This window comes from Coloeus monedula (genome assembly GCF_965178545.1).
Source record: "Coloeus monedula genome assembly, chromosome: 19".
NCBI classification, from domain to species: domain Eukaryota; kingdom Metazoa; phylum Chordata; class Aves; order Passeriformes; family Corvidae; genus Coloeus; species Coloeus monedula.
In genome coordinates, this window is record NC_138799.1 from 3,781,235 (window position 1) to 3,800,788 (window position 19,554).

The window sequence follows — 19,554 nt, forward strand, 5'->3', positions numbered from 1 at the left end:
ACAGGGTAGAGGTGGCCAGGCTGGCAAACCCCACTTGCCACAGGGCCGCAGCTGTGACTCAGGCATGGATGTGGCACTGTGGGATGTGTGCCTGGCTGGGAGATGAAGGCAGAGACAGTTCATCCACGTCTAGTGGGTGTGAGCACTGTCTGTTTCCCAGCAGCATCCTTGGCTTTGTTCCCTGGGGTCCCTGTCCTTGTGGGGACGAGGCAGAGTTTTGCATTAATGCCCTGAAGATCTCTGCAGGCTCATCCTTATCATCCCCAAAATACCAGGCAGTGCTGGCGTGCTCAGAGCTCCCTCCCTGAGCCATTGGTGATCGCTAGGAAGGGGTGCAGCCGGTGGGAAATCAGCAGTGGTGCTTTCTCCAGTCCCTGATAAATCCCCTGAAAACCCCTGCCCAGGACTGGCTGCCCTAGGGGTGCTTTGGGGCCATCAGATCTTCCTAAAACATCCATGTCCCTGTGGTCCTGCTGCAGGGATGCTGCCTGGGTCCAGCCGCCTCCAGCCAGCTCTCCCTTCTCATGAACTTGTGGAAAAGTGATTTCCCTTCCTATTTTCTGGGCCCTTCTCAGACTCAGACTGGGTTAACTCTTGCTGTAGATGCAAAACTTGCTGGAGGGGCCTAGCCAGGCTGGGCTGTAAAAGCCACATTTTCTTTGGGAATCGGATTAAGGCCCCTTTTTCCTCGTGCTGGGCGGATGCGGGTGACATGAAGTCTCTCTTTGTCCTGGATGGTATTTCTGGCCCAGCTGCAGTGGGTTAACCCTTTGTCATCCCACACAGTCCTGGTGATGAATGGCCCTTTGCTAAGCAACAGGGACCTTTTCCTGGGGTGGAAGCGGGGGCACTGTGGGCTGTGTCCTCCCCCTGCACAGCTGGGGGATGAAGTGCAAAGCCTCGGTGCCTGGGTAGGGGACATGTCTGTGGGACAGGGAGCTGCCCTAACGCTGCTTGCCGCTGCCTTTCTTTGCCATTTTTAGTCTCTGTTCCCCAAGATAGATGGATGGGAGTTTGTGCCCCAGTCCTGCACTGGGACCAGAAGTGTCTCCGTGCTGGGGCAGCCCCGGGCTGCCTGGATGGCACAGAGGGACTTGGGTGGGACAAGGAGGGAGCAAAAGTGACGGTGAGAGCAGAGGCCAGGCCAGCTGGCGGAGCACGAGAGCTGCCTGTGTGCTCCTCGGAGGGCACTGACCGTGTCAGTGGTGCTCCCTGGGCACCAATGCCCAGCCATGCCTGCTGCGGCAGGAGCATCCCTTTTCCTGGATAACCAGCTGGGAGCAGGGCAATGGCAGGCAGAGAGCACCCACAGGGATCCCAGGAGCCCTCGGCTCTGGTGCCCAGGATCCAAGGAGGTGTCTTGGTTTGGTACTTGATGCTGGGCTCTGTGGCCGAGAAGAAATGGAGGTGATTTCATGGCCATGCCCTGGAGTCTGGTGGCTGTGGGCATCTCACACCTAGGGCTCGGGTCCATTTTACTTTGTTTCCCCTCTGTGCCGCATTGTTGCATCACCTTGGATTCATCCGCTGCTGCTCTGAGCCTTGGCTTGGCTTGTTTGTTTATGCAAAAGCCAAATGGTAGCAGGGAACGTCCCTTTCTGGTGGCCTGGAAAAGCTGCCGGGGGCACACAGCGCTGGCTCCCTGCAGCGCTGATCCTGTGCTGTTATCAGGGAGCCTCCTGATAAGAGCAGAGCAGGGATTTCCCCAGAGGGGGTCCTGGACCATGTCAAAGTGGCATCAGGAGCTCCCCAGGCCTCCCAGCAGTGGGGGGAGTGCAGCCCACAGGCCTGAATTCTCCCCGTGTCCCTCTCCCTGCTGAGTTTTAGGACGTGATCACCTCAAGGCTGATGGAGGGGTGCCACCATCTCCTAAATCTGACCCAGCAGCAGATGGGGACCGAGCGGGACTCGTTCACGGCGTCGGGAACTGCAGGGCAGCGACGCATTTCCCTCCCACCCGAGCTCCTCCTCCCCCCCCATCCTCCTGACCTTTTCCCATCAAAACACAAAGCGCTATTATTCGGAGCAAGGCACCTCCATCCGAGGAGACAGCTGGCGTTGCAGCAGCTTGCTGGGGATGGGTTGTTATTAATTAAGCTGCAGGAGACAGCCCGGCAGCTTGAATGGAGTTTTCCTTCTTTTCAGGGTTAGGATGCCCTAAATTCTTTCTTCTTTACCTCCAAACGGCGTTTATAGGTTTAAAAGGGGCAGCAGACAAAGGGTGGAGAAGGGCCCATTATGTACAGCTTGCAGGGACGTGTATCCCTGCACGTGGCCTGCAGGGACCATTAGGACACCCCAGCACCTTCTTTGCAGCTTGGTTTGTACCAGGGGTTGCTGTGACCCCCAGGGATGTCCCTGTGCCACTGCCAGGCCATGTCCCCGTCTAGAGAGGAGATGCCACTTTGGGGTGTAACAGTTTGAACGACTTGAGCAAGTTTGGGGTGACTCGGGTGGTTGAACTTTTCACTCCTTGCTGCTCTCCCTTGCAAAGGTGATTTATTTTCACCAAACTCATCCTGTGCCTCTGCTGCCGGGTCTGCTTTGACCGTGCAGAGGAGGAGCAGAGGTGGTGAAGGAGGATGCTGGGGCTCTGGGAGGTGCCCTTTGGTGTGTGAGCTCTGTGTAGGCTCCATCTGCTCCCCCTCTCTCCACAGGGCAGGATGCAGGGGTTTGGTGGAGTGGGGCTCTGGGATGCTGGGGGGGGGTGAGATGCAGAGGGTTTTGCTTTACCTCTTTTAGGGATAATTTGTCCTTTGGGATACTCTGTGGATGTCTGGGGAGCAGATCATGCCCTTGAGGAGGAGGGGTGAGGACTGCTCCTAAGCAGCCAAAGGAGCCAAGTGTGTTTCCTTGGGCACGGCTGGGCTGTGCCATCTGCAGAGCTGGCCCAGGGATCTGAGCAGCAGCGTTTTGGGGCCAGGACAGACCTGTCCCTGCTGAGCAAAACCTGTGCTCAGAGCTGAGGCCACAGCAGTGCCTGGAAGATGCTGAGAGTGCTTTGTGTCTGTCCAAACCAGCACATCAGTGCCTCAACCAGTGTTCCCTGCAAGGGAAAAGGAATTTGGGAGGATTGGGGTTCTTTATTGCTTTTTCCAAATATCTGTGACTGTGGAGTGCCTTCCTAGCAAAGCCTGTTCCCTGCTGGAAAATGGTGGATTGTTCAAGCACAGTGAGGACCCTCCTGCCTCGCGGGAGCAGGCAGGAGCTGCAGATCCTCTGCAGGAAGAATGTGCCAGAGGAAGGGAGGCTGCTGCATGGACACTGCTGGGATGTGACACCGGGAGCCGAGGCACGGCCTCCCCAGGGAGTGGGTGACTCATGCCAAGGACACGGTGCCAGCTGCTCCTGATGGCTGGTGACAGCGTGTGAAATCACTCCTTCCTTCCTTCCTGGAAAGTGGGAGCGGTCTGGAGATGTCCAGCTGGAGGAGACTGGGTTTTGGTGTGGTGGAAGCTGGGCCAGTCCTGGGTGTGATGTGGGTTCAGCAGAACAGCCACGGTGCAGTGATGCTGGAGGGTCTGGATCCTGCTCCTGGCCAGGGCGTGGAGGGGTTGATTGGTGGTTGGTCCCTGAGCTCTGGAGGGCTCTGGGATGCTCCTGGCAGTGCCTGCACCCCATGTTACTGCTGCTCCACTACCCTCCCTCTCTAGGGAGATTTAAGCCACCAAAGAGCTTCTTTCATGAAGGAACTGGTGGGATACCTGCAGAGGTCTGTCTGACGTGGGCTGCTCAGAGGAGCTGTTCAATACCAGAAACCAGGTAGCTTTAAAGACAAAAGCCAGCATAATCCATCAACTTGGGAGTTCAGTACAGCCAGAGAAGAGGAAATGTCATTGACCTGTGGGTCCTAGAGATGTTCTGGGGAGTTACCCTGCACATGCTGCAGGGACTGTGTTGGCTGCCTGCCAGAGCTCTGCCTGAGTGGTAACACTTGCAGACCTGCACTCAGGCTCTTAGAAAAGCTTTGGGGTTGTTTTTAGATGTTCCTGGCATTGGGGGATCCTTTCTGTTCCTGCTAGAGGTGATGGTGTCTCTTTCAATGCTAAAAAAAATTAAATTTTGGTCTTGTGATCTTCAAGCTCTTGTCCTTTTCTCACTCATGCTGCTTTCCACTGAGTTTGCTGGTGCTTCACCAAAGTCTCTGCATTTCATTCTGCTATTGATCTGAGATTATAAATACAGCTGGCAGAATTTCCGTCTGTCTGTCAAAGTCACTGGGGACTGGCAGGTAGTCAGCATTGCAGCAATATTGAAAGAATAAAAATTATTTCCTGAGCCCTAATAGTGCACTTTTAACTGGAGATTGCTGAGGTGCAGTAAAATTGGAAATGTCCCTTCAGCATTCCTGCGAGAGAACATCCTGCTCGTGCTGCCTGTGCCCGAGGGATTTGATGTTTTCTTAAGTGCTGGGCAGCTTGGGATGAAGTGAGTTTGTTGGCAGGTCTGCCCACAGGCTGGATAGTGCTGGTGAAGCTGCCCTCATCTGCTAATCCTGGTTATTCCTCAAAGCTGGGGATTTATGGTTGGAGCTGGCCAAGGGCAGAGCATTGCCCGGTGCAGGGGAGAGCTGCAGTGCTGCTGGGGGACAGCCCCACTGCTGGGCAGTTCTCTGCTGCAAAGGACTGTGGCTGGGATTGTTCCCAAAACTCAGGGTCTGTTGAAACCCTCACTGCTGTATCCCTGAGCATGAGTGCTGGACCACCTTCTCCAGTCAGCCCTACCAGCCCTGCAGAGTGTGGCTGTGACATGGGGACCTTCTTTCACTGCAAGGATGTTCCATAAAGCAGTACAGATTGGATTGTGTAAGCCAGGCAGGAATCTTCCTTAACATTTCAGATTAGTTGCAAGACTAAAAGCTGGATCTGTAGTTAGTTCAAATCCCTCGGTACAACTTACAACAGCAATGGGCCTCTTTAGAATTGCTCCTAACTCTGATTATTAGTTTTTTCTAAGAGAAGAACAATGAGTTTGTGATTTTAAAACCCTTAATTAGGGGATTTGGATCCAGTTCTTGGCTCTGCTGTAAGATTTCTGTGTGACCCTGGGCAAGTCACTTAATCCCTGTCCAGTTCATCTTCACTGTAGGGGTAAAGCTGCTTCCTTCCTCTGCCTGTCGGTCCTGCCTGTGCTCAGAGCCAGAAATGAGCAGTGGGAGAAGCACAGGGCCCTGTTCTCCTTGCAGGAACGGAGATGCTCCTGTAAGAATAAATCCCAGAGGTGGCTGTTTCTCACTCTGTGAGTGCCACCTCTGCACAAACACCCCAAAGTCACCGAAAGCCATCCTGGGGACCAGCAGTGCTACCAAAGGTCTGCTGCACTTGCTGTGGGGCCAAGGATGACACTTTGTTGTCCTTCTGAGCTGCTTGCTCACCACCTATTGCTCCTGGAAAGGATAAGAGTTGAAACAAAATATTTTCTATTAATTAATCTGGGAAACAACTTGTACACAGTGTTGAGTTCCTGTGTGCTCCAATTTCTTCCTCCTGAGGGTGGGGAGGCCCTGGCACAGGGTCCTCAGAGAAGCTGTGGCTGCCACATCCCTGGAATTGTCCAAAGCCAGGTTGGACCCGGTTTAGGGGAAGGTGTCCCTGCCCGTGATTGGAATTAGATGGTCTTTAAGGTCCCTTCCAACCAAACCAGTCTGCGATTCTGTGAAATGTCTTTGCAGAGATTCATTGACCATGGGGAGAACTTTTCTATGGTTATTTTTGTTCCCTCACAGGCAAGACTAAAGTATGCCCATGATTTCAATCTGAAAAAATTAACTCCAAGGAGCAAGGGGTTGGTTCACGTGGCTGAGCACGCTGTGCTCACCTGTGTTTGCTGCTCTTGGTTTGGGCACGTGAACCCTGTGTTGATGTTTAACTCCTGCAGAGCCACAGATGTGGCCAACTTGATGGCAGGGACAGGAAGAGCACATCGCATCTGCAGAGCCCACATGCACTTGAGATCCAACCTTTAATCTTTGTGCAAGCACAGCACCTAAGTGAGCTGGGCACAGCCTTTTCCTGCCTTTCTCCAGCTAAAACAAGGCTGGAGTGACTTACAAACAGACCCAGCTGCTACTTGGGCAAGCCCGGTTTGGCATCTAGCATTGGATTTTCCTGGAGATTAGAGAGATTAAAACACTAATGCCTATTGATAGGGGTTAAAGCTTTAATAAGTCTTAAAAAGTGGTGTAATCTGGCAGAAAGCTGCATGCAGCTGCAGCATAAGCAGATTGAAGCTGGGTTTCCTGCCTGGGTGCTGGGTAAAGGTTTCTCAGAAATTGGTATTTGTGGTACTTGCTGAAGTGGGGGGGGATGTGGTCTTGCCCCCCCTGAGCACCCATCGTTTGCAGAGCAGCCTATGCCAGCCTTGCTGGGCATCACAGGAGGGGTGCTGCCAGCCTGGTGGGGTGGGGAGGGGCTGCTGCCAGCCTGGTGTGTGGTGGCAGTGCTTGTTGGAGGAAGATCTGCCACTGCTGGTGGTCCGGAAGTGGAGAGGGAAGGTGACAGCCACGATAGAGCCACAGGCAGGAGACAGGGCAGGGGGGCTGTGGTGCCACGGGCACAGGTGGCAGGGCTGGCATCAAGTGCAGGAGCTTAGCCAGAGGCTGGTGATGCTGGTAACAGCTCAAAAAGGAAGTACGAGTACTAGCTCTGGGCTTGCAGGCTGTGCAGGGGCTGTTGGTGGGAAATGGAGTCCTCTGGGTGTTGAAAATTGCAGATGTGCACATCTGTCTTAACCCTTTCATCACCTGCAGGCCTTTCTCTGGGAGTGCAAGTCTGGGAACTGCAGGGAAAAAGTCCTGAGGTCATAGGGTGGGTCAAAGGAACGTGTCAGATGCCCAAAAGAGGGAAGTTGGCTTCTTCTTGGCTGTGACAGGAGAGAGTCCCACCACCACTGCTGGACATCACAGAGGGGACTTCACCCCACACCAGGGTGTGTGTTGGAGGGACATGGCAGCTTCCCTCCTGTGGCTGGCCCTTCCCTCTGCTGGTGGGAGAGAGGTGGTGGGGATGCTCTGGGATCAAGGTATAAGGCAGGAAGGACTTGTGGAGACAGCTAATATCTTCATTCAGCTTCACTGACATCATTTTAGAGAGCAGCCGTGCCCGTGGGGGTAGGTTGACATCTTGTCCTGGCAGATGTGAGATGCAGCCCAGAGCAAACCGAGGCCACACTCCCAGCGCTCACACCCGCCGGGACTGCTATGGGGCTCTGCTGGAGAATTTCGGGATGCTAGAAAGCAAAACGCTTCCCTGGGCTCAGGGACCGGGATGTGGATGAGAGAGTGGCCCTTGTCCCTGGAGCACTGGGCTCCTCTCGTGTTGGGGCTGCCCCGTTTGTCCCAGCCTCTCTCTTTCCCGTGGAAGTCTCCCCGCACCTCCTGCGTGGACTCGGGCCGTGCCGTGCCCCCAAACTCTTCTTCCTCTCACCCTTTGCGGGCCCCCCTGGGCCGGGCCGGGCCGGGAGCGGCGGGGGGATGGAAACCGCCCGGGGGCGAAGCAACTTCCCGGGAAGAGGCTCCATCCCCCCGGGCCGGGCTAGAGGGGGAGGAGGCAGGGTGATGGGGGAGGAGGAGGAGGAAGGGCGATGGGGGAGGAGGCGGAGGACAGCGCGGGAGGAGGCGGGAGCCACCGGCTGCCGGAGCCGCCGCCGCCGCGGGTGAGTCTCCGGTGCCCAAGGGGCGGGGGCTCCGGGGGGCAGCGGAGGGGGGAATTATGGTGGAGGGAAGTGCTTTTTTTGGGGTGAATTATCCTGGGGAAGGGCCTGAGAGCGCGGGGGGTGGGTCCCGCGGTTCCCACGGAGGGCGGCGGGGCGCGGTGTGGGGGTTCCCCGCCGGGGCAGGGGGTCCCCGGGCCAGGGGCACAGGGTGCTGGGGGGGGGGGCTCGGCCCCCGGCCCCCTTCTGCCGCCGCTGTGCCCCACAAGAGGGGCCGCTGCTCGGCACCGCCTGGCCGCGCTGCCGGCATTGTCCGGGAGAAATAGAGATCAATAGAGATCAATAGAGATCAATAGATCAAACCCTCCCCTGCCTGGGAGGCACCCCCTGGTCCCCTGCCCTGTCCCCATGGGTACCTCCTTGTCCCCTGCCCTGCTCGCCCTGCTCCGGCTGCTGCCCCCGCTGAAGGGCTCGCGGGGCGTCTGGGGCGCAGCTGCCTTTAGTAACGAAAGAAAGCAAAAAAAAAACCCCAAACAAAGAAACTAAATTAAAATCCATACCACCCTACCCTTCAAAGAACAAAACCAAGCGAAAAAATCATTTTAAAAGGGGAGGAAAAAAATAGGGGAAAAAAAAAAAAAGGAAACCTGAACGGCAACCCCCGGGATGTGAATCCCTCTGGCTCGCTCCTTTCTTTGCCGTAGCTGCGTTCAGTGCCTCGTGGGACGCGGGCATCAGCCCCGGAGTGCGGCTCGGCAGCCCTGGGCACACTCAGCCGTGCCCGGGGCCCGTTCCTGGGGCTTGGCCGGACTCATTCCTTCTGCAGTGTTGTCTGGACAAGCTGAGTTTGGGGAGCGCTGCCTGGCTCTTTGTTTTCACAGCGCAGAGCTCTGCAGAGCAGTGGTGACAGGGTGCTTTCTCTTGGCTGGGGGCTGGGGAGGGTCCCCATGTCCCCCCTGTGCTGAGTACCATTGTCCAGGGTGGGTGGACAGGGGTGGGAGTGGATGCCATCCTCGGAGCCCCCATGGAATCAGCTTTATGGGTGTCCTTGGACTCTCCTGGGCACGGGCACCCTGAGCCTGTCTGCGGGGAGCAAGGGCTGTGCTGGCCACTGCATGGGCTACACGGGGCCAGCTGATGGAGCAGCTTCTGCTGGGATCTGTGTGCGGGAAGGTTCCTCTGAATGGGGCGTTCCCAGTGAGGCAGGGCTGCTCTGGGATCAGCCTTGCTCCAGCTCCGGGGGAAGCTCCTTACAGAGGGAGATCAGTGAGGCTGCATGGCCAGAGACCTCTGCATGCCCAAGCCAAGACTTGGGGTTGTTTGTGATCATCTTCTCCTTTTCAAACATGGAGAACAGCCTAAGAACTCTTTGCAGGTCTTTGCAAGTGGTTTAGAGCTGCTGTCTCACATGGTTGGAGAAATGAGAATGTCGGACTAGGGTTGTGCTGCCAGAGCTACACGTGTCCAACCAGGGCAGGGTGGTGGTCAGCCTGGTGGTCAGCCTCATGCCACATCCGGGCAGCACAGGAGCTGGCAATGGAGCAGCAGGCAGCAGTTTGAGGTTGTGGAGCTGGCACCACGTTTTCACCCCTGGGATGGGCTCGTGCACGCCAGCCCAGACACGCTGGTGACCAGAGCCTGCAGCAGCCAGAGGGTTTAAGATGGGAACGGAAGCAGTGATGGGGAGCACTGAAGCATCCATCTCTTGTAAATAAAAGAGCCGGGAGGGTTGAGCGGCAGAGGGCAGGGGCTGCTGGGCTTCCGGAGCAGGAGGGGAAGCACACAGAGCACACAGTGAGTGAGGACGGAAGCGCACGTGGCTGGCGGGGACAGCTCGACCTGCACGTGATGCGTGCCCATGACTTGTGGCTTAGGGCTGTGGCCCCGACTGGTCACCTGTGGAAGCGCTCACACCACAGCAGGAATCACTGCCTCCTTTTATAAAACTCTGAAAATGGGTTTATTCCCCACCTGAGTAAAAGGGTTCAAGCCTGGAGCATCAGGAGTGCACCCGGCCACCTCTCTGGCAGCTCTTGGGTGGATTTGGTCAAATGAAGAGGAGTTAAGCATACTCTGCTATTTCTGGGTCGTGTTTGTTGGCACCCAGGTGGAAATGCAAGCTGAGAAGGAAACATAACTGGTTGGTAGGTGGGCTTGGGCTGGCAGCCAGCCTGAAACTGTAGCCCAATGCCCAGGGATGCGAGGGACAGACTCCAGCTTGGGCCTGTCAGGTGCTGGTGATTGGAGCTGAATAATAGGAACGTCCCTTGGTTACAGTTTGGTGCTGCAGGGTCTGTGGCGCTGGCTCTGCGCCAGCCTGAGCCACCCCAGCTTCGGACTGAGCTGTGCCTCACATTCCCTGGCACCCGCACACCCAGCAGGGACCTGCCACGTTCAGCACCAGGGGATCCCGTGGTGGCAGTGACTGGGCAGCTGAAAAAATCAGCAGTGCCTGGGCCATGCTGGGATTGCATCCAGTCCTGGCTTTGCTGACTCCCTCCCTCCTGACTCCTGCTGTCCCCTCAGAAGGGACAGGCTCTGCCACCTCCTCCGCAGGTTGGATCTGTTTCCATGGCCTGTGGTCACTGCTCAGTGTGCCGAGGGGAGAGGCCCTGGAGGCCACGTGGACCGCAGTCCTGACAGCCAGCTGTCCTTAACCAGGAGCTGAGATTCACTCTTTGGAGCTAAAAATGCCTCTGCGACACCCTACAGGCACGATTCTCCAAGAAAGCTACTCCCAAAAATCAAAAGGTTAGGTGGTTCACACTTGAAAACATCTGTGGATACTCAGCTGCCCAGGCTGTGCTTTCACACCACTGTGCACTGCTCTGAACCTGCTCTCTGTGTTTGCATGAACCCATCCCACAAATCTGGGAGCCCATAGTATTTCCAGTGTCTGTTGTGTGGAGGGAAGGGCAGTTTTCCACAGCGTCCTGGTCTTCTGGGTGCTTGTAGCTCTGCAGAACTGGTTGCAGCATCATCAAAAGGTGACCAGTGCTTGGTGCTCCTGGCATCCAAGGGGTGTTTCTTGGATTTACTTCCCAAAATTGCCATTTTGCCCTTGATTGTGCGTGCATCTGTAGAGTGTGCAATGGTTTGGATCTGTTGCATCCGTAGAGTGTGCAATGGTTTGGATCTGTGGCATCCATAGAGTGTGCAATGGTTTGGATCTGCTGACAGGCAGCCATGGCACAGGTGCAGCCTCCTGGCCCCTCTCCAGTTGCTCTGTGCAGCCACTGAGCACCAGGTCTGTGACCAACCCTGCTCCAGGACCAGCTCTGCTCTCCCAGATCACCAGCAGAGCTGCTGGGTCTAGCCAGGACCTGGGCTGGACGAGACATTCCCAGTTCAGCCCCTGCGGGGGTTCTTTTACCTTTGTGTGTCTGCAGTGAAGCGCCAGTCTCCTGCAGATCCCTATCCCAGATCCTCAGGGAGGATTACCAGCCCCTGGGTTTTGGGGGAGCCCATGGCTGTCCTTACATGCCCTGCCCACAGTGTCCTGGTCTGTGGCAGCCTCGTGGCACCAGCACAGCGTGTCCAGCAGCCCCTGGCCAAGCCCATCCCACGGCACACAGTGTCCAGCTGGCTGGAGGAGCAGGAGGGTCCCCGGGGGGCTCCCAGGGGCTTCCCTCCCTGCAGGGTGCCTTTCATCTGCTGCTTCGCAGATGTTGGCTTTGGCTCGTGTCTGACATGCATCAATTACAGAGCAACAGCCCCGAGTCTTTGGCAAAATCAACTTTGGAACAGCTGTCCTGAGTCAGCCGTGCCCGAGCCGGAGCTCTGGCTCTGTCCCCACTTGGTGCAGCGCTGCCCTGACCATCTCCACATCTCCTGTGCCCACGTGGACAGGGTTTCCCTGGCAGAGGGAATAAGTGCCTAAATATGGCACTTGTTCCCATGTGCTTGATGTTTATCCAGGAATGCTTGAGTGGGAGAGAGCTGCAGGCTCTGAGCTCTCTGTCCCATCAGTGGAGCGATGTCCCCTTGTGTGGGGGACAACAGTTGGGTTAAGGTGACAATGGTGAACCATGTGAGGTCTGGTCCTGCTCTTGGCAGGGACTCTGTGGCAATCAGGGATTTCAGATAGCATTTGGTATTTATTAACCCATCCCTCCTTGCAGTGCTCCAGAAGCGGCCGCTCGGTGACTCTGGCTCTGACAGCACCACAGGTTTGACACCGTCCCCTCAGAGAGCACAGCAGGTCAGACAAATGCAGGATGTGCCCATGATGCACCCCAGGCATCCACTGCTCTGCTCCAATGTATTTCTAGGCTCTTTCTGTTTTAGGCAAGTGACTCCTGGGAGTGCTGCATGCCACCCAGCACAGCATCCCTGTGTGCCATCGAGTGCTCCTGTGGTTTGGCTGCACCCTCCTTCTGCTGGCACAAACCCCTTGGAGCCGAGTGTGACACTGGAGTTTTTGCTAAGAAAAGACCAGTTCAGTGCTGGGAAGCTGAAACAAAAATTGCATGTTTGAGTTGTGGCATTTCCCTGGGGAGTTTGCTGATGGTGCTGTGGCATGGGGGGCTTTGCGTCCCTGCTGTGCTGCAGACACTCCTAGCTGCAATATACTGATTTTTATTGTATTTTTCCCCAGTCAGGACCCAGGTGCTTTAAATCACCAGTTCCCCACAGACCAGCTGAAGCACATGGACTGCCCAGCCTGGGTGCTGCTCTTCCTGTGGCTTTGGTCTGGCTGGAGTCTGGGGAGCCCTGAGCCCTCCTTCTCCCCCTGAGGGCCACAAAGTGTCTGCTCCCTGAGCTGGGAACAGTTTTCCTGCATGTCCCCCTGCCTGGGGACAGGTCAGCCCCTCTGCATGCTGCCAACTGCTCCTTGAGGTGCTGGAGATGCTCCTGGCCTTTGTCAAGTGGAGGGTGGCTTTCTGCTCTATTTAATTTCTTAATTTCTCTGCACCTTACCTGCCCCAGTGTCCCAGTTTGCCATCCCATCCTTGGGGCTGTCCTGTGCACACAAGTGGTGCCTGGAGGAGTTAAACCCATTGCATAACTCGGCGTTGCTGCTGGTGGCAGCATATTTTCCACATGATTTAGTTGTCGTTTTGTTGGTTTTTTTTTTTTTTTTTTTAGTGTTATGCTTTTGGCCTCGCCACTTTGGAACGGGGCTAATTTGGGATTTGTGGTGAGGCCTCGGGCGGGCTGGGCTGGTTGATTTTGCGAGGGGCAGCGTGGCAGTTGCAATTCCAGCTGTGCAGTGCTCCTGGGAGGAGTGGGATGCTCCCAGTGGCAGTGCAGCTCCAGCTGTGCAGTGTTCCTGGATGCTCCCATGAGTGTCAGGGACAGCGTGTTTGCTCTCCAGCAACTCTGTGAGTAATGCTCAGCTACGCAGCCCGGGATCGAGGGTTGGAAAAAACTGTTCAAAGGGACCCAACAGTCTTTGGGATTAGTTCTAGGTTTGTTTTTTCTTTCTTTTTTAATTTTTTTTTTTTCTGCTTGGCCTATATTAAGCACGTGGAAGTGTGCTGTGCTTGCAGGAAGAGAGTGGTTCCACCTCACAGACTCCAGCAGGGTCAGGTCTGACACGGCCAGAGGAGAAGGGGTGATGGGCTTGTGCTTGGAGGAGCCCCTTTGGCCCAGCCACACTCCTACAGAGAGAGGGAGGGAGAGAAAAGCAGGCAACACATCATCAAAGGCCAGGAATAACTGGGGTGAGATGAGCTGAGAGCTGTGTTGCTGTCTGGAGGCGTGAGGACTTTGCAAATAACGATGTTTTTCTTAATAATAATAAACGATTAAAAAATAATAAATAAGCATTGCAAAACACTGAGCAACAACAAAATGCTCACTTAGGCTGGTGGCTGCAGGCACTGAGCAGCAGCAGCCTGGGGTGGCGAGGGCTCTTAGAAGTGTGTTTTCCTAAAACCTCCCTCTCTGTGCCCGGATCAGAGGAGCAGCAGTGCTGCATGTGGCTGGTGCCTCCAGGAGCTTGCAGGGGACTGGGCTGACCTTGTGCATGCTCTGCCCTCGGGGTATTTGCTGTATCCGCTGTGGGTGATTGGAAGCAGCTGGGACTGGCAGGGAACAAGGCTGCATCACCTTGGGGCACTGGGGCACTTTGTCCTTCCCGATGCTCCTGCCTGGTGCCTGGGGGAGTAGATAATTCCCTGCTTTTTCTTACAAGCTGTTGGCTGAGGCAGTGGTTTTACATTTGCTTCTTCTGAAGAACTTTGTTAGGTTGAAGCATCTTGCAGGGGAGACAGGCACCCTGTCTCTGTGGGAGGCTGATGGGTTTGGGTTTCTGAGCAGATATCGACAGAAGGAGAGCGAGATCACAGAAGCTTGGTGGCTGCGTGGGCGTTGTCTGGCACAACTCCTCTTGATGCAAATATGTTGGGTTTTCCACAAGCCAGGGCCGGCAGCCTCTGATCTGCGTCAGCTGGAGCTCGAGGAGGGCACGTGGCAGAGGATGCCAAGGGCTCCCTGTGTCTGCAAAGCCATCCAGCTCCCACCCAGAACATGGCTGAGCTGTTCACATCAGCAGTCTGCACAGTGCTGTAATTCCAGTGGTGTGGAGGAGCGGGATGTGTAGGTCTGCCAGTCCCACAGCAGTACCCAGGCACAGGGCTGTGGGGCTGAAAGCCTTTGTCACTCCCAGACGTGGGCTGAGGACTTTCTGGGTGCTGGGTCCTGCTCTGTGGCAGTAGGTCAGCTGCTGTGGGACCTGGTGCACTCACACCCCCACAGCAGCATCCTGCTGTGGCAGGTTTGTTGGAGTGGGCAGGGATCAAGGTGAACACAGCAAATGGAGGAAGAAAATCCCAAATTTAATGTAATTATTGTAGAGGAGGATCCCACACGCCTCCTCCCTCCCGGCCTGCTGGTACCCTGAGTCTCTACACATGCTTTACTCCTGCTTTGAATGCAGCAGGCAGCTCCTGTGATTCCCTGCCAGGAGCAGCACCTCTGACCACCCCGTGTTTGCCCCCGCAGGTCCAGAGGCCGTTCCCAGCCACGCTCCCGGCATGACGGACGCTCCACGGGATGCCGGCCCCAAGCAGGCGGCGCCGGCGCGGCCGGACAAGCCGGCTGCAGACTTCGGCTACGTGGGCATTGACGCCATCCTGGAGCAGCTGAGGAGGAAAGCCATGAAACAGGGCTTCGAGTTCAACATCATGGTCGTGGGTGAGTGGTTCCCTCGTGCCAGCTGCCCACAGCGTGTTCGGCCGGGTGCTGTCATTGTCCCACAGTGATGTTTGTCCTCTTTGGGGTCTCCTCGGGGTCAGCACTGGGGACTCTGCCTTGGCAGTCAGCAAACCCTGCTCCCAAGGAGCTGGCCTGAGTTCATCTGGAGTTAAAGCTGTTGATGTGATGTGGTCCATGGTCTTCCTCTTCCTCCTTCGTCTTGGGGTGCATTATCCATGGGCACCTCCTAGAGGGAAGCACCTCAAGGGGTGTCCCAGGAGTCCTGCTCTGGTTTGAGCAGTCAGAGGCCACACTAAGGGCTCAAGGGGCTGCACTGCTGCTGGTATTCCAGAGCCCTCATCCTTACTGGTACTTCCAGTGATCTGGGTAAAATTCCTGTTTGTGAGTTGTTTTGTATTCAGGCAGCCCTGCTACAAGTACCAGGGAAGAAATGCCAAAAGCAGTGATTTACTGGTGGGAATAAAGACCAACAGGAGGGGTTTGCAGGGCTCAGTCATTTGGCCTGGGTGGCTCTTTTGGGGACCTGCAGGGTGGCACAGCAGGGATGAGAGTGTCCCAGGGGGTGTCCACATGCAAGGAGGGAGGGCTGGAGGGTTGTGTGCCCAGATCCTGCTGCCCACAAGCTCCTGTTCATTAGCTCTCCTGGGCTACTGACCACTGCCTGCATCGCTGCTGTTCTGGCTGCAGCTTCGGCTGTGGGAGTCTGTGCTCCTGCAGCCCCCAGGCCCCCAAAGCCAGGGATGGCACAGCCACTGACCTGCAGAATGCTGGGCACACCAGAGAGCTGGGCAGACCCTGTGGGACACTGGCCAAGGGGGAAAATGGAAAAGAAATGAGGCTCTTCTGCTCTTTTCCAGCTATTAATGTCTGACCTGGTCCCGTGGAGCCCCTAGTGTGAGCTGGGCTGTGCTCCTTGGGACTGGGCTGGTCAGGCAGCAGCTCTCCCTGCCTGAATGCCCCAGGGAAGCTGCAGGGGGATGAGGAGAGTAAATCCCAGGCAATGACCAGCAGCATGGTCATGGGATCTCACCATCCCTTATCCTCCTGGGAGGAGCTGTGTAAGGCTACAGGTGATGCCTGTGGGATGTCCCACAGGGTATCCTGGGGGTCTGCCTGGGGTTGTGGAAGGGGCTGATCCAGAGTTTACTTCGTCTGTTAAAGGCACCAGTGTGCTGTAGCTTTCCAACAAGCTCTGTGGATGCTCTGCCTTTCCCATCTTGATGATTCCATTCCCTCTAATGGAGAAGGTTCCCCAAGCTGGATGACCACAGCAAGGCTGGGCAGTGCAGAACGAGTTCTTGGGAGACATTTTAACAACTCCAGCTCTTTGCTGCTAGGAGAGGAATCACTGCACTGGTCCTGGGAGCCTGCAAGTGAGATTGCCTGTGATGAGCTCCCATTTCCCTGCCAGAGGAGGCTCCCATCCCTCCAGGAGCAGGCTGTGCTGCCTCAGCACCTCAGCTGTGTGCTGTGCAGGCGGGGAGGGATGTTGAGGAATGGCTGGGCCTTGGCAGCGCTGTGTGTGGTATGAAGGCCCGTGCTGCGGCGCGCCTGGAAAACATTGTTCTCCCCTTGGCAGGCGCTGGGCTGGCTGGTTGCAGGCTGGGAATTCGGGGCAGCATAAACAAGCTGAGCTCTGGCCCTCCCGGAAGATGCGGGAGGGATGCGGGAGGAGCGGCACCTCGGGGAAGGGGCAGCAGCCAGCCCTCCTCCTGCTGTGCTTCCCTAGGGATGGGTTTAGCTCCATTATTCCCAGCCAGCCTAAGATGTGAGTCCTTGAGTTGAAATTGTTCCAATCTCTGTCTTACAGGCAGGAGATGAGAGCAGGGAGGAGGGAGGTGGCTTGTCCTGCAGGGGAGGTTGGAACTGAGCATCGCTGCCGTGTGGGGGTCACTCCTCACCATGTCCCTGTGGTGGAGCTTTGTGAAAACTCTTTCCCCACTGTAGCAAGGTCCCTGTTCAAAAAAGGTTTCACAATCCCAACCAGAGCTCTGAGAGGGGGCTGCAGGCTGAGGTCAGTTTAGCCCTTTGTCCTCTAAAGTTGCAGAGATGAGGAAAAATGTCTAAACTTTAAAAGATCCCAACCCCAAAGCACATCTTTTGCGTTGTTTTCGGTGCAAAGCAGCTGGAAGGAGAGCAGAGGTGGCCAGGCTCAGCTGCGTTTTCCCTGCTGGATTTCAGTTCTGGGAGAGGCAGTGGACTGCAAACCAGGGCTGTTGGAAGGGGGCTCTGCCCTGTGCTCAGCTGCCTGTGCCACAGCCTTCGGGTCTCCAGGTGCACCCCACCATGGCTCAGCAAGGTCAGCCTGTGGCTGTGGTGCCAATGGGACATCACATCCTGGCTGCTGGTGGCTCTCACCTCTGGTGCCTTTCCAGGCAGTGCAGCTCCAGCAGCTTGGACAGACACGAATGCAGAGAGCCACTGCCTGGAGCTCTGGCAGTGTGCCACCTGATTTCACCCGTCCCCAGTGTGTCACCCAGCCTTCCCCTCTCCCCAGGTGCTCCATTTCACGATGAGCAGTGGTGCAGTGAGAGCTCTGGTTTGGCTCTGCATGCCCAGCTCCAGACCTGTTTGTGCCTGCCCCTTTGTTTTCAGGCAGCAGAGGGCTGGGAGCACTTACCCGCAGTGCTCCGTGTGTTTCTCAGAGTCCAGCAGTGACAGCGGCTGGCAGAGAGTTCTCCTGTGCTGGATTGCAGCCATTGGTGATGCTGCAAACTCAGCTCTAAAGCTCATGTTTGCTCAGGGAGTGGGGTGATGGCAGGAGGTGATGCCCAGTGCTGGTTGGCCTTACTGTTGGCTTTGGTGGCCTGGATGGGCCAGGACCCTGAAGAATATGGGTGAAACCCTTGCTGACTCTGCTGAGGGACACTCTGTGGGACAAGGAACATGCTGGTGGCAATGCCATGATCACTGTCTGCAAATGTCTTGGCAGAATGGGGCCAGTGAGGTCCCCGTGATGTGTGCAGGACCTCTGCAGGGGGCACAGAGCATCTGCTCCCTGGGTTTTGAGGAGTTAATTCTGTTTTCTTTGCTCTGGAAAAGTTGTTCTCCAAGCTCATGGGACAGCTGTTCTTGGAGAGTCAAGAGCTGCTGGTGTCCTTTCCACACAGATCAGTATCAGCTCTGGGATATGAAAATGCTTCTCTAAAAGCTGTTTTTCTGAAGTTGTGGAATCTCATGTGCTTCCTGGGGTGTTTTCTGTGGGATTCAGAGATGCTCCTGGCGTGGACCTGTGTGTGTGCAGCCAGCTGGGCTGGCTGCAGCAGCAAGTCTGTCAGGGAAGCAGCAGCAGATGCAGCAGGGCTGAGGTTTGTAGGATTGTTGCTGCTGTTAATCCTGTCCAGATAAAGGCTTGCCAAGCTGCTCCAAAGCCTTCCCTGTGGAGCTGGACAGAGGAGACTGCAGGAGAGTGAAGGCACAGCTGGGATGCTTCTTCCTGGGTTCCCTGGTCCCTGAGCCCTGCTGAGCATCACCACAGCCCTTCAAACATCCCCAGCACTGTCTGCCTGTCCTCGGGGTTGCTGGGATTTTGCCTGGATGCAGGGAACCAGCTGCTTTGGAGCCATGGAGGGGCTTTGCTACCTGCAGCATCCTCCTGGCTGGGCTGGACTCGAGCTCCTTGGCTCGGGGGAGCTGCAGGGGAGCAGCTGCTCCTCATCCCTCTCTCTCTCCATCCCTCCAGCAGATCCAGTGCAGCCTGAGTCTGTCAGCTGCCCCCATCCCCTGGCCCCTGACGGCACAGCCTGGAGATGGGGGAGTGCTGACTCTGGGTTATGCTGCTCTCTTCCAGGTCAGAGCGGCTTAGGGAAATCCACGTTAATCAACACTCTCTTCAAATCCAAGATCAGCCGGAAATCTGTACAGCCAACTTCTGAGGAGCGGATCCCCAAGACCATTGAAATCAAATCCATCACTCACGGTGAGGCTCTGCAGGTCCCACCTGCTGCTTTGCCTTTAGGTCCTGCTCTGCCTTGTGTCTCTGGGGACTCACAGGGGTTGTGGACCTCCATAAACCTCCATTCCCATCCCTCTGAACGGGCTTTTACCATCCAGAGATGCTTGCAGGGCTGAGAAAACATCTATTTTTTATTTATTAATCAGCATTGAGTTAGTTTTGTTGGAAGGAACCAGTGAGGTGGCTGTGGGGGTGGCATTTCAAGGTGGATATGGGGCTGTGAAGGTGCATTTCTCCCCTGGGAGCAAGCTCCAGCTCTGCAGCTGATTGTGGGAGGATGGGCTTGGCCAAAGCACCCATCAACACTCACCTCACACACCAGCTTTCCTCTCTTTCAGAGATTGAGGAGAAGGGGGTTCGCATGAAGCTGACAGTCATCGACACCCCGGGCTTTGGGGACCACATCAACAACGAGAACTGGTGAGCTGCCTCTCTGCCCTGGGTGCAGGGGGAAGGCAGGAGAGCCCCAGCACCTCCTGACCCCGTGCCCAGAGCTGTAGCCTGGCGCTGTGCCCCCCTGCTCCGTGGGCAGCAGGAAGGAGGTTGTTGTGGTGGCAGCGCAGTGCCATGCTCCCTGGGAGAGCCACAAACATCCTGCTGTTCCAGGCATGAGACAACCTTTGTTTGTGGCTGGGAGCAGCTGTGTGCCAGCAGGGCCAGTCCCCAGACCCCGCTCATGTGGCTCTGGAGGCTGAACTCTGCCCGGGATCCCTGGCACAGTGTCTGGTTCTGCAGGATGGCTCCCTGGCCCATGGCAGGTACCTTGTCCCCACCACCAGCTGGGCTTG

General features: G+C 56.2%; 1 protein-coding gene across 2 annotated transcripts in view; it reads left to right on the forward strand.

Annotated features, from left to right (window-relative positions):
- Window positions 1-19,554, forward strand: part of SEPTIN9 (septin 9) — a 68,519-nt gene that overhangs the window by 35,565 nt on the left and 13,400 nt on the right. For both annotated transcript variants that reach the window (XM_082293826.1, XM_082293827.1), the window contains 3 exons: window positions 14,599-14,790; window positions 18,602-18,730; window positions 19,105-19,186. In XM_082293826.1, coding sequence (XP_082149952.1) covers window positions 14,599-14,790; window positions 18,602-18,730; window positions 19,105-19,186 — 403 coding nt within the window. The remainder of the gene's footprint in view (window positions 1-14,598; window positions 14,791-18,601; window positions 18,731-19,104; window positions 19,187-19,554) is intronic.